The 26,631-nt window shown below is 33.6% G+C and overlaps 1 protein-coding gene across 2 annotated transcripts in view; it reads right to left on the reverse strand.

Annotated features, from left to right (window-relative positions):
- Positions 1-21,438, reverse strand: part of TNFSF13B (TNF superfamily member 13b) — a 31,585-nt gene extending 10,147 nt beyond the window's left edge. The window contains exons 1-3 of one of the 2 annotated variants that reach the window (XM_039866294.1): positions 20,777-21,435; positions 20,586-20,673; positions 6,599-6,655 (exon numbers count right to left, since the gene is read on the reverse strand). In XM_039866294.1, the coding sequence (XP_039722228.1) occupies positions 6,599-6,655; positions 20,586-20,673; positions 20,777-21,124 (493 nt within the window). In that variant the 5' untranslated portion in view covers positions 21,125-21,435. Of the gene's footprint in view, positions 1-6,598; positions 6,656-20,585; positions 20,674-20,776 lie in introns of both variants that reach the window. The other variant, XM_039866295.1, reaches the window with a different exon arrangement.
- Positions 21,439-26,631: the final 5,193 nt, after the last annotated feature.

The following is a 26,631-nucleotide window of genomic DNA, read 5'->3' on the forward strand; positions in this document are numbered from 1 at the left end:
AAAATAACTGCATATTCTCCAAAATAACTGCAAGGGGTTTCAAAAGAAAATGAGATCACCCTGAGGCTGACTACAGAAGTAAAGAGAAGCACAGAAAATGATGAGAGGGCCTGGCAATGGAAAACTTCACAAAGAGCCAACAAAAACCAAATCCCCTCACCAAAATAATAATAGTGGCTATCTCTGGATGGTGAGATTTTAAGTGATTCTAATTTTTTTTATAACTGTACTTTGTCTACAGTGAACACGTACTACTGCTATAATAATTAAACTTTTAAATTTCATTTAAATATATTATTTAAAAATATCAATATATATTATTAGATTTCAAATTCTGTATACATATAGTTAATATCTATCCAGAAAAATAATATTATTTGTATTTATAGGCATCAATAATTATAAAGGCTCAGTGTATCATGAAGCAAAGATTGGTTTTCAAACAGCCTGTTTTTTTCAATAGTAGCATTTATAACATCATTGATATTTTAAATGTGTGTGTATTAAAATTAGCCACAGAGGACTGGAAATATGGATTATATTGTCAGAAAAAGTTTGTTTAGAATTTTAGACTTTATAGAAAATATGCCCGAAAGTATATTGGCAGCATTCAAAATCTGACCTATGTGGAAAGAATAGCAAGCTAACCATCTCTAATAGTGGGATGCCAATTGAGAATTTATAATGTCTTTGTTTTAGTTATAAAAAAAGATTTGCTATCCTCAGAAATATATTTTGAAAACGTGATCTTTATTCTGATATGCTAATTTTAACAATACAAATAAATAAGAAAACTGTATGCATTTCAGGAAAGCAGTCTGCCTTCTGTATTGCCTTGATGATGATGTGCCATCCTACTACTCGGTGTGGGGCAAACAGAAAAGAAAAGTCAACTCCCTAAAGGTGAAGAACACCTCATTTACAAACAGAAATCTCCTACAAACAGACAATCCAGGAAATTTCAATGTCAGCTAAAGTATTTCAGAAATTAGGAGGAAAAAAAATTCATTTAAATGAAAATAAAAGTTTCTGAAGGGCAAATAGGTTTTGCACAAAAGAAATAAGATGAAAATAAAGGAAGAGTTAATAATTTGAGGAAAAAAATATATAACAGAATACAGAAGACAGGTAAAAAATTACCAGTATATATATAATTTGAACCCTGAAAGACAAAACAAACAACATGTCAAGCAGGGAAACCACCTAGAGCTACTACAGACTGAAAAGGCACATCATGTGCCAGGGAAAATGATTCAGAGTAGTCTTATTAATTTCTTACTGCTGCTGCAACAAATTACTACAAACTTAGTGGCTTAAAACGATACATATTTCCTATCTTATAATTCTTAACATCAGAAGTTTCACTGGGCAAAAATCAAGGTGTTAGCAAATCTGTGTTTATTCCTAGAATGTGGAAAATCCATCCCTTGCCTTTTTCAGCTTCTAGAGTATGCTTGCGTTCCTTGGGTCATGGCTTCTTCCATTTTCCCAGGCAGGAATCACATAATTCTGAACTCTGCTTTCATCACCACACTGCCTTCTCTGACACTGACTCTGTTAACTTCCTTTTATAAGGGCCTTTCTGATTATACTAGACCCGCCCAAATAAGCCAGAATAATTTCCCCAAATTTCTTATCTTAATAACACTTGCAAATTTCCTTTTGCCCTGTAACGTTATACTCACAAGTTTCAGAGATTAGGGTGTGGACATCTTTGGGGAGGTACTACTCTACCTACCACAATGGTCGATTCTGAGATATATAATAAAATAAGGATTAAAGTTTTAAGGTAAGTTAATAATTTTTTGTATAACCAGATAAGAAACTCAAGCCACTTATGGGAAGAAAAATTTCTCTTACCTTAGTTATTTCCAAAGTGCATATAATGTCAAAAGACAGTGGAGAATTTCCTAGATACTCAGTAAACGATAAACTGAGAATTTCACCCACAGAGTATAAAAACTAGAAGGAAGCTGCTTTATCAATGAAAATACTTAGTGAGCATTTTTCTCATGAACTCATTTTGAGTAAACTAGTAGAGAATGAAATTCAGCAAACTAAGATATGAATGAGGAAAATAAGGCAAAAAGACTTACAATAAGTATTGAATATATTTATCTGTAATTCCAAGATGAAAACTCTTAAAGTATCATTTTGACAGAAAGAATAAAATATATTCATGTCATGATAATGTAGAAATTATATAACTAACAAATATTGAGAAGTAAAAGAGGAAAAATATTGGTAGCAAAATCATCAATTGCCCCATTTATAATAGTTGGAGTTCAAAGGATATAAATTAAAGTTGACAGATCAAGTAATAGAAATATAAATACTTAATAGTACATAGATAAAAATTAATAAATATAATATTACTATCTAAAAAATGTATGATAGACAGTAAAGATAGAGAGAATAAAGAGGAATCATTAATTTTGTCATAAGCCAGAGTAGACAATCAATAGATATTGTCTAAAGATATAATTATAGATGTCAGCGTTATATCATGGAAAATAGCAGAGTAGAAAGCTCAAAAAGTATATCCCTTCACCAAAGCAGCAATTGAAATGGCAGAAATTTACAGAATCAACATTTCTGTATGTATGAAATCTGTATGTATGTACAAAATTTATAGTACCAAGGGAGTGCTTAATGAGAAAGAAAGCGTCCGTTAAATTTCAATAAGAAAGTATTGTAGTATTTTTCCTCACTCGCTTACCATCTACCATTCTCTAGCTTAGCTGCAGCCTGGAAATAGTAGAATGAGTTCCAGGTGGCACCTTGCTGGTGTCAGGGAGTGAAATACTCAACCTTATTCTCAAAACATTCTGGCTGTGCATTTTGACCTGTCTAAAGGCTCACTTCTGATGAAAGCAGGTTCCCATGCTGTTGTCAATCAAAAGCTTTAAAGACATACACTACCTGTAGCTACCTGAAGGGATGGCAGGTGGGGGAGGCAGCAGAGCAACAAAAAGCCTGAGAAGGAGGAGGCTAAGAAGCAAGATACTTAAAGGAATAAGGGCTTTGAAGCACTACCACATACACCAAGGAATCTGTAATTCAATATGCATGCACGGAACCAGATGCATGCTCAGTAACGACCTGAAAAAAATCCTAAGACAACACCTCTAGGTGATTTTTGGTCTCTGTACAAGTGGGAGGGGAAGTTAAGGCAACCTAGCTAAATGTTGAAAGAGTGCCCCAGCTCAGAGCCAATCTGCCAAAAAAAAGGAGTTTTGTTTTGTTTTTTTCATTTCTAGTATTTAAGTGAATCTCTGTCAGGATTATGACTAGAGATTTTGAAAAATCTTTGTCAGGCTAACTGCAGAGATAAAAAACAAATAAAAAGAGACTTCAGGGACCACATAGGACAAGGAATGCAGTCTTTGCAAAAAAAAAAAAAGCCAAAAAAACCCCACCATTTTTTGAAAATACAATAAACAAATGGACAACTGCCACCCATAACAATCAATAGCAAACCCTTGGGATAGGAGAAACTATAATTTCTAGACTTAACAATTGTAATACTCATATTGTTCAATTGTTCAAAAGAAAATATTAACAGTTGATTTCTCACTTGAAACCATGTAGGCAAAAGGCAGTAAGATGTCATATTTACAATTCTGAAGGAAGGATCATGTCAGCAAGATGGCAAAGTAAGGAGTCTTACACATCATCCCTCCACAGAAACATTGCGTTAACAATAATATTGGTACCAAAATACCTTAGAGAGAAATTCAGAATCCAGCTAAGAAGCAGAAGCACCTTAGAGGAACACAAACTAAGAAGCAGTCACATTTATATGGGTAAGAAGAGCAATTTCACATCAGTCCCTCCCCTAAACAGGATTAATTCAGCACCGAGAACATCGCCTCAGCCCATGATTCTCCCAGGAAAGAATGGTGAGACTGGTGGGTGCACTGGGCCACGTGGCCTCTCAGAGTGCCTTCTGTGGAGCTGGTTTATATCTTGCCTCATACTGAGTAATGAACAACCGAAAGAGCTTTGTCCCCTGATACAGTTAGAAACAAAGTAAAGGGGAGAGCGTGACTGAGCGTGACTGAGGAAAAGCAAAGAACTGATACTTTTCCTCCAGGAGGGAAGAAAGGAAGCAAAGGGGGCCTTGACCCAGCCTTAGAGTCACTAATGACAAACACTGCAGACCAACAAACATGTCTCCCTGTACAAATCAGTCCATGGAGACTGGGACAGGTTGCTGCTTCTTCAAATGCACAGACAACAAAGCAAAGCTACAAGGAACATGAAGAATAAAGAAAGCACAACACAAAGAAAGAAAATATATCCCTGGTAAACAACCTGGAAGAAATGGCTGAAATGAGTTGTAAATCACTTTCATGCTAGTGTGAAAGTTAAAAGACAAAAGTATTAAAACGAACTATAACTACAATAATTTGTTAATAGATACACGATATAAAAAGATGTAAATTGTCACATCGATAACATAAAGTGTGGAAAAGGGAGAAGTGAAAGTGTAGAGTAGCTGAAAGAATTTAAAAAAGAGAAAAGCCAACCATATGCTGCCTACAAGAGACTCACTAACTTTAAGGATACACATAGGCTGAAAGTGAAGGGTTAAAAAAGAATATTCTATGCAAATGGTAAACAAAAGAGGGATGTGGCTATTTTTATATCAGACAAAATGGGCTTAAAGTTGAAAACTGTCACAAGAGACAAAAAAGGTCATTGTATGATAATAAATGGACTGATTCATCAAGAGGATATAACAAATATACCTGTTACTCAACATTGGAGACCCTAAATATATGAAAAAAAATATTAATAGCTCTTATGGGAGAGTAGACAACCATACAATTACAGTAGGAGAATTCAATATCCCATTTTCAACAATGGATAGATCATCCAAAAGAAAATCAATAAAGAAGTAGCTTACTTGAACAACATTACAGACCAAATGAACTTAGACATATACGGAATATTCCATTCTACAGTAGCAGAATATATATTCTTCTTAAGTGCACAAAGAAAATTCTCAAGTATATGAAATGTTCGGGCACAAAATAAGTCTTAACAAAATTAATAAGACTGAAGTCATATCAAGTAACTTTTCCAACCACAATGGCATAGAATTAGAAATTAATAACAGGAGGAAAATCGGAAAATTCACAAATGTGGGGACATTAAATGATGCACTGATGAACAATTAATGGGTCAGAAAAGAAATAAAATGGTAAATCAAAAAAATCTTGAGACAAATAAAAATGAAAACACAACATATCAAAACTTATGGGGCACAGTAAAGCAAATGTCCACACACATTTACACTTACATACTATTCAAGGCTTGTTGGCATCAAAAGGCCAACCGAAGGGTCCAAAGGGCAAGGCACTCAGATAAGCACCCTTGGATCAGTGGAGAGCAGCCCAACACCAGGAAGATTATAACACTGTGCAATTCATACTCAAAATGGAATAGCAGCTGTATCTTTTTGTGTGATTTACAGCGTTTTTGTTTTTGGCCCAATGTATAAAACAAATCTTTTCCAAGTTATATTTTAAAATTTTTGTATTTGGTCCTCAGGGTCTTCTTCTAACTTAACTTTAATTCTTAGGAAACAGTTTGCTGCCTATTAAAAGTTTCAAGCATATAACTTTGGAAAATGAAGAGCAATAAATAATAATAGATTTCAAATAGTTTAATATTTGTGTTACATTAGAAATAATTAAAGCCACACAGAAAAATACAGATGCAAGACAGCTCTCCTGGGAATCATTACAAAAGTCAATCCAAATTCATTATCTGGACTTGTTTCCTCATTCCTGGTCCCAGCTTAACCTCCTGACACTTCTGAACTCCCTTTGGTGGTTCACACCCCAAACATTCCCCCGCTTTCTTTATTTTTCTCCATAGCATTTAATGTTATCATTCTACATTTAGAAGGTAAATTCCACAAAAGTGAGGAACCATTAGAAGGTAAATTCCACAAAAGTGAGGAACCATTAGAAGGTAAATTCCACAAAAGTGAGGAACCATGCATATTTCAGTCACTGCTAAGCCCCAGTGCCCACACAATAAAGTAACATTGTATATTCTTGACCATTATGTGTAAAATATAAAGCAATAATTTCACATTCAAATTTTTCATAAAATGTTATATTTATTTGTACATATTATATATTTATTAATAAGTTAATTGATATAAGGTGCTTATGATATGTTCAGTTTTATCCATTCTATTATGATTCTACAACCTAATAGGAGAATTAATGTTTGTGAATGAAGATGGTCTTGAGGCATTATAGAAGCCAAAATGATTTCTAAATAATAAAACATTGAATATTTTTTAGTATTGCTTTTGTTTTGTTGTACAGTAATTATTTAAAGTTTCTAAATATTAGTGTCTCTAAGGTAATTCTGTTTTGATATAACATTAGCCTAAGTATTTATTCCCCAATCATTTTGAATAAATTAAGTTTATTATTTTACATCTGACTATAAAAAGTTTTGAGGTAAAGAGTTGATTCAAGATGAAGTTTAAATAGTCTTCGAACTTGAAACTTACAAGTAAATGGACTAGACTTAATTCTAAGTGGAAAACTTACTGGGACTATTATATTACCTTTTCGTATAGTAGGTGTGTCACTGTCTGCAATCAGTTGCAAGCAGTCTTGAGTGACTGAAAAGCAAAAATGTATCATTTTAGTTACTTGAATTGAAGTAAGGGAACTAAGATGACCGAGAACATAAAGCCACAAACCCATCCTTCGGTAACGCCAAATTTATTCTACGTTCTATGTACCCTATATATTGTTCTTAAAGTTATGAAATGTGGCCATGGATTTTTAATATAACTTGAATTTGAAATATAATTTATCCTTGAGATTCATGTTTTAGAAAAATTCTACATGCTGTTGAAATATAGTTAAGTGTATCACCTTTATAGTTTAATCTAACTTCCTTTAAAATGTTATATATAGAAAGTAAATTTAGTCATTGTCATTTGTTTTTCAAGTCTATCAAATACAAGAGCCTGTTAAACTATCAGATTATTCTAAATCATTTTTTGCTTCAAAATATCTAATAGTAAATAATGACTCACTAGTACTAAAAATGCTACTATTAACATTGCAAAAGTAAATATAATTGCTAACATTTATTGAGTAGATATAAATCCATACAAGCTCCCAAAGACCCTAAAATTTATGTACTGAAAACTACATCTTGGAAAGTAAAAATATATTGCTCAGGGACTAAGGTGGAAGGTGACAGGGCCAAAATGTAAGCTACATCTGTTTCACTCCGGAGCCAAAGTTAGGCTTTTGGCAAAATATTTGGACCAAAAAGAAAAAAGAGATAGAGCATCTTTTAAAAATAAAATGGAAGGTTTCCCTGAGACTGTATAATCAATAGTTTCTGGAAAGCCTCAATTCATATTACATATTACACGTACAGTAGAATATTCCAAAGGATATTCAAGAGAATAAATAACTATTCTGTTAAAGACAAATGCCTTTAGGTCAAATCCAAATGAGTACACAGTCTGTAGGGAAAAAAGCAAAGCAGTAAATATCTATGAAAATATAAAACATAAACCTAAGCATGCCTATTTTAAATTAAGAAAGTGTTATTTTAGATTTTTTATTATGTAGCAAATGTTTTGTTAAGAATAGAATACTTTAAAAATATGCTTCTCAGTGTATACATTTTAAGAGCTTGACACAGTCAAGAATTTCTGTTTCAGTTAATTAATTGAAAATTTTCTAATATTTAAAACACAGAACAAACATAATAATTATATTATATTCTGAGTGTGCAAATGCATAGGCCTAAAAAGAATACTGTTAAAGAGAGTTATCACATAATAAAAATCTGTTAAGCAATTTCCCTTGGCATTTAAAGGTGGAAATATAATGTTAAAAATTGCAATTTCTTTATAATCATGAGACTTTTCTAACACATTTTTATGTTAATCTGATCAATTCAACGGGAGTAGAACATTTTGGTCTCCTTTGTGGTTCTTTAATTGCTCTGTAAAACAAAGGTAGCCACGCCTATGTCACAGAGATGCTTTAGTACAGTTATTGCAGTAGACCTTCTGCCATGAAAATATGTAAAAACATAGCAATGGGCAGAAAAATTGTGAATAACGATGCCTCAAAAAAAAGAAGTAACACAACATCCAAAGCAGCTGAAGTGTGAAGGGCACAACATATAAAATAGCTACATTAAATCTATATTAAACGTGTTTCTATTTTTCTAACAAATACTGCTTAAGAAATTACTACTTGCACGGCACTATGATAAATTCTGTGAGGGACCCATGTAAAGCTCTAATCTTTCCTCCAAACAAGAAAGAAGAGGATGTTGAAAAAAGTTTCAAAATTTCCGTCTTTCTTTTGTTATTACATTCACGTGTATATTCTAAAGATTAAATGATAATGTATATGAGACATTAGTATTATATCTGATACATAATAATTGCAAAATTACTCTTGGCTATTATTAGTAGTAGTAGTGCTAAGCATTATTGTCTCTAATAATATCAAACCAAATAAACTAGAAACATAATGGTGACTATCAGAGAATGAAGACCAAATGAAGCTGATAGGCCAAAGAAATACTACAATACATTACTTCCTATTTTAATTAACCCTTTCCCTGATCATTTCTCCAAAACTCCTATAGTAGACTTACAAGTTCTATTTAGACTGAAAGAGTTTTACCTAAGAAGTGGTGGCCCGACACTATGAAACCAATATAAAAATCTCTGAATTTTAATCTCCGCAGCCTAACTAAAACTTGGTAACGACCTACATGTTGAAAAACAATGGCTTATTCCATCATGCAGTAGCAGAAATCTAACTTTTAGAAGCAAATACGACGTTATGGAGAGAAAAGTTTATTTCAAGAAATACTCTTTAGAAAAGAAACGAGATAACCAAATGACAGTTCAATAACAGTATTTGAATTATACTCACTGAAGCTTGTGGTATTCATTAATTTTCCTTATTCCAGAGCAAGTCACTGGGCTTTTCAAGATGTTTTGTTAAAAGTAAGAACAGAACTTTCATTATATGCTGTTCAGGTCCCATCAACCTTATCGGTGTTATTTAACTCTCCACATTTCTATTCTTCCTATTTAGGAAATTTGTTATCTATTATCAACTTATCTCCAGTTCAGCATTTTAGGACTCTCCTATTCAACAGAGATCTGATCTTAGACTATAGATTATTGCTCACAAAATGTGGGCCAAAAAAGAGCAATATTACTTTTCGATAGCTCCCAATAACATAGATATCCAACCACAAGAGTTTTGAGCATGCATAGTCTAATGTAAGAAACATAGTATTGATAACAGTTGTAATGTTAATTGATTGTGTTTGGCTTTCATAAGTCTTTCACACATCTTTCCGTCTACTAAAATTGAAGAGAAGTATACAAGAGTTTGAGAATAGTTTATTTTTTTTAACTAAGCAAGGCAATACCATACATTAAAACCTTTTGTGTCTGATGGGGAGATACATATTTCTAAATATATATATATGTATATATTTATTATATACTGATGTGAAAAACATGAATAATTAATCTCAAGTACATTTTGACAGCATAAAAAATTTACATATACTATCACACTTTGTGTAAAATATTTCTCAAAACAAAATATTATATTGATGACAAAAATAGTTTAAAAAAGAATTTATAAAATAAGAACTTTTATAACAAAAATAATTTGCTATTACTCAATATTTGACATAAATCCAACCAACTTCACAATTAGAATAGCATTTAAATATGTTCTATGACAAAATATTTTGAATTTGAAAACTACATTCTTAAGTGTAATGTTCAAATACCATTTAATCAAGAAAAGAGATTTGAAAGCTTATGAGATTGCTAATGTCTGTTGTATTGTTTTCTGTACTGGAAATAACCCTTTCAAACTGGAATCTAGTTGATTATACCTAATTTCAACAAAGCTAAATCTAATATAAACTGCCACAAATAATGCAATTATTGCAGATTATGCATGGTTCCCACGAAAAACAGAGCTTTTCCTATTACATTTGCCCTATCCCTCTGCACTACTTCTTCATTGTTCTTCTCACTAATCTGGCTAGAAAAGTCTAATTAGGAGAAATCCCTTAAAGATCTAATATTGACCTAATGCAGGGCATAGGTTAATGAAGAAATTGAAGAAAGCAAGCATTGCTTTCGGATAAACATTCCTAATGGAATGGGAATACAAGAATTTAGGTGTGGAAAACTGGATTATAAAGTTTTATTTGATCAGTGATAAGCAGTTTGCTTGGGTGGTTACTTATGAAACCAGTAAGAGTTGAGAGAGTTTTAAAAGAATTTCTAAAGAGCTAAATTGAGAAGTTTGTACTTGACCTACTAAAAAACAGGAAAGAAAAAAAGGAATTCTTAATCCTGAGAGGGGCCTGTCTGATACATGTTGATCACAAATATTTTTATGTGTAGAATGAGTTGCCCTAAAGGAAGAATGAAAGCAAAATTTCAGCTGTTGACTGGTATTATGATGATTTGGTTGGTCTCAAATGAAATTATATAACTAGAGATTCCAAGATAAATTGTGAAAAAATGTATATTTTTATGACTAATGACTATATGTGTTTGAAGAAGAATTAAAAACTATTTTTTTTCAAGTTTTCAATTCTGGGGAATTCAAAAAGATAGCACTATAATGGCCTGGGGAAGTAAGAGATGGGTGGTAGTTTTTTGAAGGCTGGAAAGAATTTGATAAAATAAAATAGAAGTAAGTATAGCTAAAAGAAGTAAAGAAAAATATATGAATTGAAGATTTTCTATGTGTGTATTTAAATATAGAGAGTTTTAAGCATTAATTGTAAGGTACCACTCACAATATGTCCTATGCCTAAAGCAATGTAGGATATCTAAAATAGTAGCCTTTTGTATAGCTTCATAAGCACTAAAAACTTAAAAAAATCCAAAAACAAAAAACAAAAAACACCATTTCCATCTAATCGTAAAATTTAATTTTACAGTTGGTCAAATATTTTAATTTAAAATTACCAATTTTATAGTTGAGTCATCATCTCCACAGAATATTTTTTTTTGGTCATGACTTCTTTGCATTATTTTAGAATATTTCTCTTTATTAATCACGTATATTCAGAAGTCACTGGCTATCAGTAACTTATCAGCGAAGAATATTAGCTTCATGATGCAATGTATAAACATGTCTGAAGTCAAAGAAGGTAAAACCAAAAATGAAAATAGACCTTAGTGTCTTGAGAAATGTAACAATAAATTGCACAACTGGCTGTTACATCTTCAACTTCCCCTTGGACATCTCTGTCTGGATGTCTAGTGATACCTCAAGTTTTATATGCCCTAAATCTATTTCTTTATTTTCTTCACACACTCACTTCTTATTTCTTCTCTATTTTCTTTCTTAGTGTATATAGTACTATCCTCTGAGTCGCCCAAGGTAGAAACTTTATAAACATGCCTGATTCTTTCCTCCTCAATCTTGAAATTCAACTAATAATCAAGTTTTAATATTTTGAATTTTTAACATTGTTAAATTTATCTCATTAAACAATTATACTGAGCACTATATTTATGTCATGTGTTATGCTAGAGATAGCAAACATTAAGAGGGAGGCCCACAATTCCTACCCCCATGGAGTATACAATATAGTAGAAAGGACAGACATGAATCAACATCATAAAAACTGAATTAAAATTGCACTTGTATGAGAGATAGAGTGCACGGTCATTTGATTAGATCAGGTTGAATCAGAAGGCTTCAATGAATGTTGACACTTGAACTGAAGAAGGAAGAAGGAGATAGGAACATTCAAGACTAATAGTCGTGAGTATATAGAAAGGCTATGTTGGAAGGAGAGAGCAAGTACAGCTGAGAGGGAGAGAGAGAGACAGAGGGAGGGAGAGAGAGAGAGAGAGAAAGAGAGAGAATGATAAAAATGAGGAGCATGGCATCCTATGTTCAAATCTTTACTCTCATCGTTTTTGACAATTACATTAGCCTACCAAGTTGGGCTTATTTTCTTTTCTACGATTCTTAGTCCATCGGTTGCATTTCCTGCAGAATTATTTCCTAAACTGAAATTTTATTTTGTCTTTCTAATGTTTATAATTCCTTCCATGAGTTTCTTTTGCACACAAAAATCAGGTCTACTTCACAGCCTCATGAACGCTACACACCCACCCAGGTGTACTTAAACACACGTTCTTGGAACAGGAGGTCGTCTTCATGATTCCATGACTATGTATCTGCCATTCCCTATGGCTAGATAGTCCTCATCTTTCCATGTGGTGAAAGCCCATTCATCCTTCAGGGCTCAGATAAAATATCAACTCTTTCCCTGATTCTTCTAGCTAAATATTTGATCCCATTATACTTTGTACAGACATCTATTGGCATACATTCATTACACATACTAATGGTTTCTTTGACTGTCCCTCTCCCTAGACTGTGTGTCACTTGATGTTAAGAACCATCATTTACAAATTTTCACAATGTCTGGTTTGCAGCAGACTCAAAATTTTTAAATCTGTGGAACAATTTAGAAAAGAAAATAAACATCATAACATCCAAGCTTTCCAAATAATTCTTTAAAAATCCATTGTTACATTCAACTTTATAAACTTGTTAATTTAAATTGATGCTTCAGGAAAAATATGTTCCATAAATTAAAAATAAATATCTCCATGATATCTAGACCCTCTAGAAATAAATCTTTGGATCCATGGTTATATGAAAAACATTTTCCATAATAAATAATCATCAATAAGTTTTTGAGTTTTCATCCATAGAACTGTAGTATGCTATCATATTTTTTATAGTAAATGGTTGTATATTATTTCTTTAAAATTTCTTACTCTGTTTCCCAGAAGCTCTAGAGCAGCAGATAGAAAAGAAAAAAGGATGAATTTATGTGTGACTTCACAACCAGCGTCAGAAGCTATCACAAAGCAGTTATTTTCACTTTCTCCATTTCAAACAATCTAGTCATAGGCGGAGGAGAAGGAAAGGAAAGCCTGAACTTCCAACAACACTTCGATCAATCAGCACTTGCAAAAATCCAAAAATTCAGAAGAGTAAAGGGATAATGTCAAGGTGTTAGCATGTTATGTCTCTTGCACCTTCTAAAATAAGGCATCGTCTTGTTTTTTTTTTTCTTTTTAATTTCCTGTTTTATTATTCTTCCCATACCCTAGGATACATTCCCCTCACTAAAATTTACTCCATCTTCAAATCCCAGCTTAGCTCTTCTCCACTATGGATAACCTTTCAGTCTGTGATCTCCACTGCTAACATTCTGTGATTCCATAAGTAAATGTCCCTCTCAATGGCAATAATATTAATAATAGTCTAGGCCTCTACAGAATCTAATAATTTTTCTCAAATCTGGTATCTTACTTGAACATTAAGCATATACAGCTTGCATAATCGAAAAAACTCAGAACTTATAGTCAATAATGAATTCACTCGTTCTCAAACCAATTAGCTGTTTCAATCATGAGGCTGACATATACTTCTGAAATAAATTTTCTTATCTAAATATTGAAAATAACAATATCTATTTCAGAGTGCTTTTGTGAGAATCAACCAGAGTCATAATTTACATGTACTTTGTAAAGGCTAAAGAGCTTGTTTATTTTATTGTTATTTTATTATTATCTTGAAATTTACATTCATTTTGTTTAGTTTCTCTAAATATTTATTTAGCTTGTTGAGAGGAGGAACTGATTATGTCTGGGCTTCATTCTCTCATCTAAAATAAAGACAATAATGCCAACCTAATAGAGTTATTGAGAGTGTAAATGATATCATAGATCAACAGGGCATAACCCAGAGCTTGCACATGGAACATACCCAATAACTTAGTTTCTCTCTTCTCTTTTCTGTATATTTTCGATTGTCTACCTCAGAGCTTTGCATAGTGGCCATTTCCTCTATTTTGAGGAAAATATGTTTCTTCTCTAACTCTTCAGAAATGGGTATGCCCTTTAAAAGAAAATCCCACCACAATAAAAGAACAGCTGCCCAATGCAGTTCTTTTAAGTAGGACTTGACCTATAAAAAGCATAAGTAAATATTAAAACTAATATAATCTATTCCTATAGAATTATTAATGAGAACACATCATTCAATATTATGAACTTATGTGTAAAGTACCTATGCATGTCTGCAAATTTTTAAAAAAAATTCAAAGTATAAAGAATTATTGAGCTTTCAAGGAAAAGATAGAAAGACTTACCCTGGCTTCCCTATTTGAAATAGCAACACATCCCTTCCTCACCCTCCATCACCCCATCACATGGTTGATCCTCTTAACCCTGCCCTAAAATTTTCACTTATTCAATATATTTGCCATTTTCAAGTATAATAATTTACTCAGTTTTGTTTATTGATTATTTTTTGTGTCTTTCCACCTCACTGCAATGTAATCTCTGGTTGACAGAAAATTTTTATCTGTTTTGTTTTCTGATCAATATCTAATAACTAGAAAAATTCTTGGAACCTGGCAGGCTTGCAGAATATGTGGAAGAGATGCAATACGACTCTTGGCTGCATTGATTGACTTGTTTCCTAGCTTTTCTGTTTCCCAAAACTTTAAACTTGACAAGAACAGGGTTCAAAGATTTGGTTGTCAGGTCACTATTTTCACTTTAAATGCTTTTTTGGAAATTGAACAGAAGCCAGCTCTTGCAACACTGAAAAAAGAGTCTCTCATTATTGAAGCAAGGAGAAAAAAAATAACAGTCATGGAAGATTCTGGTCAAAGATCACCATGACAGCAGCCAGCTGTTTCTGTTCTAGGAAAGAACACGCCCTTACTGGGTAAGAAGCTCCAGTTAGCCTAATTTTGGTACAAACTGGATGGTTGAGTTCTACATTTTATGCTTTCAACATTCATTTTATAGCCTTGTTATTTACCGCTAAGCTAGAAATGCCAGTGAAACAAAGGCTGGACATTACAGACCCCTCAGATATCCCATCTTTCCTTGCAAAGAAGATGAACTATTAATTTCAAGAAAGAAGACTCAGAAATAATATTGATATTTTTACTTTTAACAGCGAAAAGTGTTTACCCAAGAGAAATACTTAAGTTACGGTATTAGGTGTTCATTTATGTGCACTATATTCAAAACTCTCATTTAAAAAACTGTTAAATACCATGTGGTGTCCTAGATGGTTCCTGGGACATAAAAAAGATATTAGTGGAAAAACTGGTGAAATTCAAATAAAATCTGGAGTTTAGTTATTAGATAAGTCCCAATACTGATTTCTTAGTTGAGGAAAAGTTACCATGGTAATTAAGATGTTAACATTAGGGGAAAATGGATAAAGGATATATGGCTACTCTCTGAACTATCTTTTCAACTTTTCTAAAATAATTCTAAACTAAAAAATTTGTTTTACAATGAAGAAAAGTAACAAAGTAGATCGGTCAAAACCTTATAATAAATATTTAGAAGATAAAATTTGTGCATTTTTTTCGCCACTCTTGTTCTTACATTCCTTTGAATTGTTCATGTTTTCACCACTATTTTACTATTATAATTGAGACAAGTATAATAAACATTATCAAAAATAATTTTTGTCCTTCTATGACCTATAACACATTATTATTTCTAATAACTTTTAAATTTCCTACTGAATAACAAGGGAGAAAATACTAAGGTCACCTGATTTTATTAATAAACCGTTTTAGTTCAATAGGAATCCATATAAAAGAATTCATTTTCTTGCTGGACTCTAAAGATGCTTATCCTTAGGTTTTTAAAATGAATAGATTTATAATTAGGTGAGGGTACAAAACAAGAGTCATCATGATACCATTTGTGAAGAAATTTTAATGAGTAATATTTTAAAGCCATATCACTTTAGTTATTATTTTACAATTGGGAATATCTCCAAATACACTTTGTGGGCTTAAAAGTGAATATTTGGCTAATACGAGCCATTTGGCAATTCTTTGATCCTGGATTTCCCCACATTTCTGTTTGTTATACTATAATCAGAAATTATCTTATGAAACATGAAACTTAATAAGACTCTCATTTCAAACACAACATAATTAAGAAAAACAAAACTGGAGCCAAAGTAGCAAATTTTAAAATTGAGTAAAAGCATCATATACCCTTCGGGGGGCTGGAAAGAGTAGCAAGGGGCATGTGGGCTGATGGTGGTCTCTTCATCTACTGCTGTCAATTTATGAATATTCATCAAGCTGTATCCATAAGATATGTGTCCTTTACCATATTTAAATAATACTTCAATTAAAATTAAAAACATTAAATAAAACCAGAAATCCATGAAATGGCAGTTAAAGAGGTTGCTGAATGTGAGAGCTTCCCCATGACTTTTTAGCCCAAATTGTGCCTGACCCTGGTGCACCAAGAGGATCTGAGGCAAGGTGTTCCTAAATGCTCCCCATGACTCTAGACTTGTGATCAGGCCTATTCTTTGGTTAATTAGTTATTTTAAATGTCATGTTAAAAAATTGCATAAGATGGCCTCTAAAGTGAGACCTGAAACATGAGAATTTCCCTCCACAAAATGATGCCAAATCATTTCTAAATCATTCTATCTTACTTCGTATTGAGCCCAAAATCAATTAACAAATATTCATAGAATACCTACTGTGTGCATGTGTCATGATGAATATACAGAAGGAGAAAAAGTGGCCAAACCACAGAAGTCTCTACTTTTTAGTTGTACAGACAGTTGTACAACTAAAAAGACAGCCTTTCTAGCTGATATGTAATAAGTACCAAATACTGATGCAATACTAGGCTTGCTGGGTGCTGGTGAGGTAGGGCTTTTTAGCTTAATACACTGGAATTTACTTATAAATTGAATATACACACAATAAAATTGAAGTGGCTGGTAAAATTGTGTTGGATTTATAGAACGTAAGACTAGAGAACATTCTGGTGTGTTATTTACCAATTTTAGCTATGAACCTTTTTGACATAGTTATGAAATGATAGCACATTATCATTGAAGAATATATGTGGAAAGCAGAGTATTCTAGAAAAAATCTAAAATAATATTATAAGTATAAATCTATAAGGATGTTTATGTGGCTTAAAAAAAGCATGAGATCCAATGCTGTATCATTTATAGAAAACTGTACATTTTTACAGTTTAAAAAGCTATATGAAAATGCTAAGACTCCAAAACAGCAACAAAATCTTTTAAAATTAACTTTGAAAGAATAGTGAAACCTACATAAGAAAAACTATGTCTTATTGGGAAATTAAAATTTGATATTAATAGAAATATTTAACATTTTTGAATATATAAATTAAAGCATTCATTTTCTTCTGCAGAGTTAGCTTTAAATTCCAACAAAAATGTCAATGGTTCTAAAACACATAGGCAAAAATTAATAAATGAGAACATAAATGAATACTTCGAAAGTAAAAGAGACAATATCAAGTTTTTGAGTCTTATTGAAAATGAATCAGAATAACTAGAATGGAAATGATAACCAAAGAAAGCTGCATAGATTCAAACTGCATAGAATTTTCTCAGTTCCAGAAAAAGACCCTATCAAATAACAACGACAAAATCATAGAGTTTCAATAACCTTCTTGAGTATAGACACATCAATTTTATAGTAGTATTAAACAAAGTAGAAATTTTTCCTGCACAAAAGGATAGTGTCTAGAACAACATTCAAGCTAATTTTATTGACAACAGATAGCATATATTACCTGTCACTAAGGCTCTCATCTTTAAATATTCCATCTCAGATCAATGAATGTTATAAGTATATCTATCTATCTATCTATCTATCTATCTATCTATCTATCTATCTATACTATATACATATATTATGCACTATATATGAGATATATACTATACATATTATATACTATACAGATATAGTATATATACTACATTAAACATTTATAAAAATTTGAGGCAAACCAAAATAATGACAGTCGTGATTACATAAGAACTATAGAAACAGTAAATTTTGATTCACTTGGTTAGAACTTTCTGTTATTCTCCAAACTTTCTAAAAATTGCAAATTATTTGGGGAAAATTTTTCATCAGTATACAATTTTTGGATTCTATAAAAACACAAATATGTAAAAATATACACATAAAAATTTTAAAATATTAGTAGAGGATATGTGGGAAAGTGAGCCTCAAGCAGTTATTGATTTCTTACTCATTTCTTTTCTTCTTAAATCTGATGTAATGAGCCTATATCATCTTTGCAATAGTAAAGTTAAGGTTTATTTTTAAAACTAAAATTTAGAGGCAGGGAAATACTAGTAGAGAAGATTGAAGAAGATTGAGGCATCCTGACCCTACTAGATAGCTCATTAAATTACAAAATTACTTAAAGTATTTTATTTAATACAGATAACCAGAATGATAAAACAATGAAAAAAGTCTCAACATGGATTCAATTATACATGAGGAACTTAAGATAATACAGTAAGCTTTCCAATAGAAACAAGTTAAAAAAAATCTGCTAATAAATTTAATTGAGATATTTAGCAACAGTTTGGAAGAAAAAAAATAGAAGAAAGGGGGATTTAAAAGCTAGTATGACATCATCTGTGAAAGTAAATGCCAAAAAGATTAATGAGTTAAATATCTAACTAGAACGTCAAGTTAGAAAAGAGTCAAATTAGCAGAGAATAGAATGCCTGTTTAAGAGGTTATGAACAAATATATTTTTCCTTTAGTTGTATGAGTGAAAATCAAAAGTAAAAGCTATCACATTAAAATAAACAGATACAAAATCTTTGTAAAAGTTTAGAAAAACAGCAAAATATTATAAAAATATTTACATCAAAATTTGGATATACAAATATGCCTAATATAGAGTTTGCTCAAAATTATAAAAAAAAATAGGAGAGACAAATGAGACAAGTTGAAAATAAAAAAAAATTAACAGAAGATAAAAGTTATCAAATTATGTGGAAAGAATTTAATTTTTATTTGTAAGCAAGCAACAAATTAAATTTGAGATACTGCTTTACGACTACTAAACTAACCAAATTAAATTTTAAAAAGACTGGAAAACTTGTGCAATATATTTTTAACTGCATGTATTTATAACTCATTTTGAAAGCTATACAGCAATAGGTAGCAGGGTGATAAAGATGCTCATCCTTTTTAGCTCAGAGAGTCCATCTATGGAATTTATATTGAAAATTTAATTCCTCAGAAACAGAAGAGATCTGTACAATAATTTTGACATATTCTATTATAGCAAAACAACAAATTGGAAATGATTATGTTAAATAATTATATGATGGATAAGCTAATATAGGTATGTGAGAATTACTTAGAAATAGGGAAAAATGTTTATTGTATAATAATAAATGAACACAAAAATATGCTGTATTTTTTCAATTATGTAGAAAATAGGATGCTAAAATGCAAAATGAGAAAATAATTGATATGTTAAATTATAGTAGAAATACGGATGTTTCCTAGTTTAATAATGTTTAAACCCAATTTTTTCTGATAATTGGCACAAAGATATGATAATCAGATAAAAATAGTTTTATAAAATAAAATATATTTCTTATGAATAAGGCATTTAGTGAAAGGTAAGTTCACAGAGCATCGTGTGCGTGTGTGAGACAGAACACCTGTCTCTATGTCTCTCATGCACTTCCCTTCAGAAGTATACATAAATATATATATAATTACACTGTTCTGTTTACCTCACTGTGAATATTAAAGGAAATAGTAGGTGTGACAATACTTATCCTAGTACATGCTTGCCTGGCACATTTTAGGAGCTCAAAAAATATCCTTTAATATAAAAGGAGAATAATGTCAAGGATTTGTTAAATTGTGAAATTAGTAAATGCAGTGCAAATGCTCTTCTTCATTTTTGGAATAAAGGATATAGAATTGAGCATTTTGGGAGGCCCCACCAAATCTGAGTTTTCAAGAATCTATAAAATTCTGCAGAAGAAGTGGAACATGAAGATAAGCAGAAACCACTAAAGAACAACAAGGTTATGAATGTGTGGATCTCCTGGAAAAGCACACATTAAAGAAAAACTTTAAAATTAGTGTGTATGTGTGCATAAAATAAACTTATTAAAGCAAGAATCAAAATAAAGCACAAACATACACCTGCTCCTGCTATGATCCTCACTTGGTTTCACAGGATACGATGCACGCTCAGAAAATGTTTATCTTTAGCTGACTTTCTGTGACCCTGGTAGACAAACCCTAATTCTACACTAACACGCAGTGCTTTTCTTCTGAAGTGCTGGATAATGCTTCTGACAGAGGAGTGAACTATCTATTTGAGGAAAAATATGTTCCCCCTTTTCTCCCTCTATAGTTAAAGTATAGCACAGACATATACTTCTACCCACAAAATTTGCTCTTTGGAGGACCAAACGTGCTGTGCAGCTGATTAAATCTGCAAGGGCTCCAGCTTTGCTGTAAAGCCACATCTGTTTAGACTGTAAATTTTGTAGTCTCTAGGTTATGTCCACCTCTCGCTCCCCCAAACCAATGCTATCCTCCACACCTATGAACACTGGGATCCCTGACTGCTAAATGCTTCCGTGCCCAAAACGTACCTGTTTCTTCTGAACCCAGAGTGGCACGCTTATTCCTGATACTTTGACTGGAGTTGCTTTCTCCTGAAGCTGGTGGTGCAAAGATCTCCTAAGAATAGAAAATATCCAAGTTATGGCAAAAACATCTGAGGTGGGGGAGGCAGCATGGCGAGGAGAACTGTGCCTGGAGGCTGCAGCTGCTGCAAACTTACTTTCAGTGCGGAGGTGGCAGCTGGAGCTTCCTGCACAGCTGCCCTGGGGGCTGCTGCTCCCCCCTGAGGAGGGCCTGGAAGCTGCTCAGCCTGGTGCTCGTGCAGTTCTGCCCGGAGGCTCCCCAGCTCCTCTTGCAGGGTGGCCACCCTGCAGAAAGACACCACCGTGAGGCAGCAGGACACCAGGGCCAGCAGTAAGGTCATGGCCAGCAGCGTTCCATCTTTGGAGACTCGGACAGAGGGATTTTCTTTCTGGGGGAGGATAAAGACACACTCCTTCAGTTTCATTTCTTCTCTTCTCTTAAGACAAGAAAGGCGTGACTGCTCCCGTTCTGTGGAGTCAACCATTTCACTCCTTGAACTTTGAAGGTTCGGGTCTTTAGAATAAGTGACCACAGGGAATGGATAATTTCCTGTTATCTGTTTGTTGATGTTCTACATTGACTCCATCGCCCAGCTCGACTCTTGCCCTCAGGAGAATTCTCCTGAATTTTCTTCTCCCTGCCCTGCTGCATCTCTGCCCCTACTGAACGATAGGTCTTCCTGGCATTCGCCCGTCTAGTTGATTGCTCAATCAGTCTTCCTCATTTCACTTTCAGTTTTTGTAAGAATTTTAATGGCATCTCAAAACACTCACACACAAACGAGCCCTTTAAAACCATTAATTTGATGGAATTTGGATTTGAATCAGCACACTTGAGAAGATTTCTAAGCTAAACCGGTGTTTAAGGAGCTCCCTCTTTGGCATCATGAGACAATTGGGTCTGCTTGGGGCCACGTGGCTTTGCAGGGAAGGGGAAAACTAACATTAAACTTCCTGCTGTTGTAATAAAAATAATTAATGTGAAGGTCAGATAAGCTAAGTGCTTTAGTATTGAACTGTACTCAGCTGGAGAGTGATTTATTAACAAGTAGGAAATAAAATGAAGTGTCCCTTCAAAGGAGGCCCCGAAGTCCTCTGGGGAGAATTCTCTTTGTTATATTAGCAATGTAATAAAAATAATGTGACTAAATTTTGCAAACCTATTTAGATACGATACGAGGTGGTTTCCTTATATGCGGGGGAATACATTTTGAAGGAAAAGCTGTCATCTTTTTCTTTCTGGGACTCACTGCTGGGGAGTCAGTTACCCACAGGACAACTCATCTTGAGTAAAGGTCTCACCTGTGCTGTTCCCACTTCTGGAGCTTCAAGTCCCTACTCAGTCTGACCCTCTTTTGAGGAGAACTGGCCTTATCTCCAGCTCCAGATGCCTCGGTCCCACCATTAACTGCCCTTTCCCGAAAGCGCCTCATTGCACTAGTGCATATCAGATTGACGCTGCGCCGATCTAACATGGATACAAAACTACCTGACTCAACCCATGGTTTCAAATCTCTGTTGTTGGAGTTGGTGTTGCTACAAGGACATCAATCTTGCTTTGTTTTGGTGGCCATTCTCTGATTTCTGGCTGCTTTGCCCCTAATACCTACATGTCATATCACACTTTAACAACTGAGTTACCGAGTACTTGCCAAGGCCTGGCTAAGCAAGACTCCCCTGGGTGCTAAGACTGTAGAATATTAGCTGTATCTCACCCCACATTTCTATGCCATCTTTAAAAAGAAAGTTACTTACATTACAAAAGTAATGTAAGTAAAAGTAAGGGGTCCAGAGCCAGGGTACAAATCCTGGCTCTTCCCTTGGTTCTCTTTGAGCAAAATACATAACCTCTCTGTGATTCAGTTTCTTTGTCTGTTAAGTGAGATGATAACTATCCCTGAGAATTGTAATGAGGCTAACAGGAATGTAGAACAAACTATATTTAAGATGCTTCCATTTTTCATTCATTTTTATTCATTGCATTCATTACATGAAATATTTTTCATTATTACACACAGTACCACATCAGACATCTTTGTACATGTCTCCTTGTAACAGCTGCAAGCGTTTCCTGCTGAAGAGTAGGCACATTTTCACCTTTACCAGGCGTCACCGAGTTACCCTTCCACGGTTCTCATTTCCTCATTGTCTCACTAAATTGATTCCATCAGACTTATTCATTCTTACCTATCAGGATTTTTATTTTTTCCCTTTGTGTCTGCAAGTTCCAAGACTTTTTAAAATGATTTTTAAAAACTTAAAGGAAAAAAAACCTTTAAGAAATTTTAATGATTATCTTGGTCCTCCAAATTAGCTATTCTCTAATCTCTCAGGTGAAAGTCTTGTTCTATTAGTCCGTGTGCAAATTCTTTTGTGTCAGACATCATGTAATTCAAGTCTTTTATCACACTCCTTGTTTCCATGTCAATCAGGGTGATAAATACTAGATAACATTCTAATTTTTTTTTTAAAGCATTGGTTCGGGGATCGTATTAAACCCTTCTGACTGAAAGTAATTGAAACTCATTCAGCTTATATGTGTGTGTATTAGTATTACCTAAAAACATGTAGAAATTAAAGAAGGCAAGGCAGTGCTAGAAACCAGCTACTCTCTTTTTAAATTCAGGGTGCAACCATTTCTTCTTTGTGAATCAACATTCTTCCGCTTCCGACAGGCCACTTGTCCCTGTAATCTGCTGTAAACTTTCTGAAGACAGAGGGCATGATTTGATTGCTTTAAAGAAATTACCTCTGCCTTTGGTGCTCTATTGGACAGAGATCTTCATGCCTGACCATCTCAAGAGAGAGCCACTGACCAGCCTACACGCAGGCCACTTTAAAATAAGTGCCCCATCTTAGATCGAGCAGTGGGCAACCGTGAGCATTGAGAGGGCTAGTGTTTCCTCACAAAAGGCAGCAGGGAAGCCTCCCCCTGACCCAGACATGGGGCAAGCATGGGGCAAGCGGTCATTACCATTTGCGTGTCCTCCACAGTGATCACGCAATTAAATATCTCTGAAGACAGGTAGACAACTAAGTTGCATTCATGTGTTCTCGAATGTCTTATTAGAGGAACAAAAGGAAGTTATTACTCCATAAATCAAGGATCTGTTTCCTGCGGAGGAAATGCTTTGACAATAATTCAACTGAAATTCCGTTAAACTAATAGCATGTCCATATTCACGGAATAACACACCAAACCACAAGTTTATTTAGGGAGGAAAAGCTAACACACCTGAGCCACAGAGAGTTCTCCATCAGTATTTAGTTACTTTTTACCTGCTTCTTTTTCTCAACTGGAATGTAAAACATTCTCTTGTAATATAGCTGCACCAAATTTAATAAATAAATTGAGATGCCATGATCCTTGTCCCGTCCACTTAGGGGTGAGCAGTTAAGAACATGTGAGGGTACCTTTGAAAAGAATTTAAGTTATGAGTCTATCCAAGGCACTAAACCACAGCATAAAACATCTACTCTTTGACCCCCTGTTTCTTATATTGACAACCTCAAAAATCTTCGACAAGCCTAATTATAAACTTTTGGCTTAATCGTATTATGAAAAATTAGAAAATTTGGAAAATCTCTGATATACCCTTTTCTTTGAGGAAAAAAAGTATGTTACACAAGGATTTAGACAACTCAAGCATGGAGTCAATAGCTCTTCCAGATATACTGATGTCCCTAAAAACAGATCTAGGTAGAAATGGCTTTCTAAAGTGTTCAGAATGTGGAAATAGTTTGATACCAATAATTATTACATTTCAGAAAAAAATTATGTGGTTTTCTGGTGGGGATACGTAGTAGGTGGTTATTACAGTTACAGCAAAACTTGATTTGGAAGGCTAAATATTAATTACCCTGTATAATTTAACTGTAAAATAATGATATGTTTTTAAAATTAGATAATTCTGGTCATTTCTTATACAAAAAAAAATAGTGTCAGTGATTGGCAATGCTGATCTTTCTTAATACTTATGTTAAAAAGAGGAGTGTGTATGCATTTATTGGAGCTTAAGTTTTTTCACTGTTGAAAAAAAATATGCCTTGGTAAGAACTCAGTATTCATTTGTGACTGTGTTCTCAATTTGTTGTGTAACTGCTTTCAGATTTAATGCTCTTGAATAATGGTGTTCACTGAAGTGTATTTTTAAGAAATTTCTGTTTGACAACAGTATGGTGGTTACCAGAGGGAGCAGGATGGGGGAGATTGAAAAGAGTAAGGGGGGGCGGTGTTAAATATATGGTGATGGAAGGAGACTAAACTTTGGGTGAGTACACAATGCACTGTACATATGATGTATTATAATAGTGTACATTTGCAACTTCTATAATCTTATTAACCAATGTCACTCTGATAAATTTAATAAGGAAATAAAGTCAAAAAAATTATTTATTCAATACCATTTTCAACTGAAGTGCAATTTAGTTAGTCATTCCTTACCTTCATAATACTTACATGATAATATTTTCATCAGTATTAAGATGGATATATGTCAGTCAATGCGATTATCTACCTATTTCATACACATGAATGGATTTTTCTAACTTACATATGCAGACACACGGAATACACACTGACACACAGGAACACTCAAATAATAACTGGTTAGATTCAACCACCTCAAAAACAATGGGAGAAATGACCCTGTATAACTTAACTACAGATCCATGCAGAAAATATCACATGAAATTCTCTCTGCCTTTAAAAATTAATACAACAAAATTTACTTACTTGAAATCTTTCTTATTGAATATGAGAAGTAAAATGATAGAGGTTAGGAGTATGGATTCTGAAGTCAGACAAGTCTGTATGCCTAACTTTGTTTCACCATCTTAACAAATTCTTTCCTGCCCCAAAGCATCTAGACACTGATTTTATTTAGATATCCATCTTTGTGAGATGCTGACCAATTGCACGCTTCAATCCTATTCATTGCAATGCAATCCTGTGGACTCCATCCACATCGCCACTGATAGCTAAGAGTAGACTGATGAGAGGTTTTTAACAAGTACGAAAGGGTGTTCTCTTGAGGAGCTCATCATCTTTAAAGAGAAACACAAGAAAAAGACACTCTTCTTGCTCTGTCACATATGACAGCTTGGAACCTTTGATAACTTTGATTATCAAAAAATAGTGTTAGAAAACTTAAAAAAAAACATCTTTAGAAGTGCTTTCATGTGAAGATGTACCTAATAGATCTGACTTTTCTATGTGGAGTCAGAATAAATTCAGTCACCTTTTTCAACAAGGAAAATATAAAATCAGAATTGTGAGAAATATGAAATCAGAACTGTGAGTCTGCAAGTAAGGAAGGAATCACCGCAAACAAAAGAAAAAACCATGGGAAACCCAGGGTATTCTGAGAACAACAAAAAAAGAAGTGAATGCATCTTTTTTTCTTCTTCCTACCAACTTTTTAAGTTGCTTATCTTTCCTGAGCCAAGATGCAAGTTGCAGGCTGTATGTTAATGAGATCTTAGGTTCTAATTGGCCCTAGAGAAAGAAAAAATGAAGTGAGGCTTATTCCCCTAAAGTAAGAACTTGTAGTATTGTATCTGGGATGAGTCTCACTGGATCCAGGCATGAATGGGAGAGCAGAGAGCTCCAGGGGTAATTATCATGAGCTCCACATGAGTGTGCTAAGTTTTCTTGACCTCTAGGAGCATGTAGAGGAACTAGATGGGTAGAGTTCGTCCTCCAGTCCCCAAGGCTGGAGAATGTAAAGGGATAAGAGGAAAGGAAGGCCTCCTTGAAGGCCTCATCAGTAGAATGCAAGTTTCCCCAAGGGTGTAAAGCCGGTTTATCAGGTTACCAAGTTGGACAAGAATGTACCGGTTCAGCTGGTAAAGAAAACCAATGAGATATTTAGGAGAGGTAAGCAGTCACAGAAAGAGAATGCAGAATCCCCCTAACACACACACACGCACACACACAACACACACACACACGCAGAGGTGACAGAGACAATTTAAATTTTAAAAATTAATA

This window comes from Pteropus medius, unplaced genomic scaffold (genome assembly GCF_902729225.1).
Source record: "Pteropus medius unplaced genomic scaffold, Ma_sr-lr_union100, whole genome shotgun sequence".
Taxonomy (NCBI): domain Eukaryota; kingdom Metazoa; phylum Chordata; class Mammalia; order Chiroptera; family Pteropodidae; genus Pteropus; species Pteropus medius.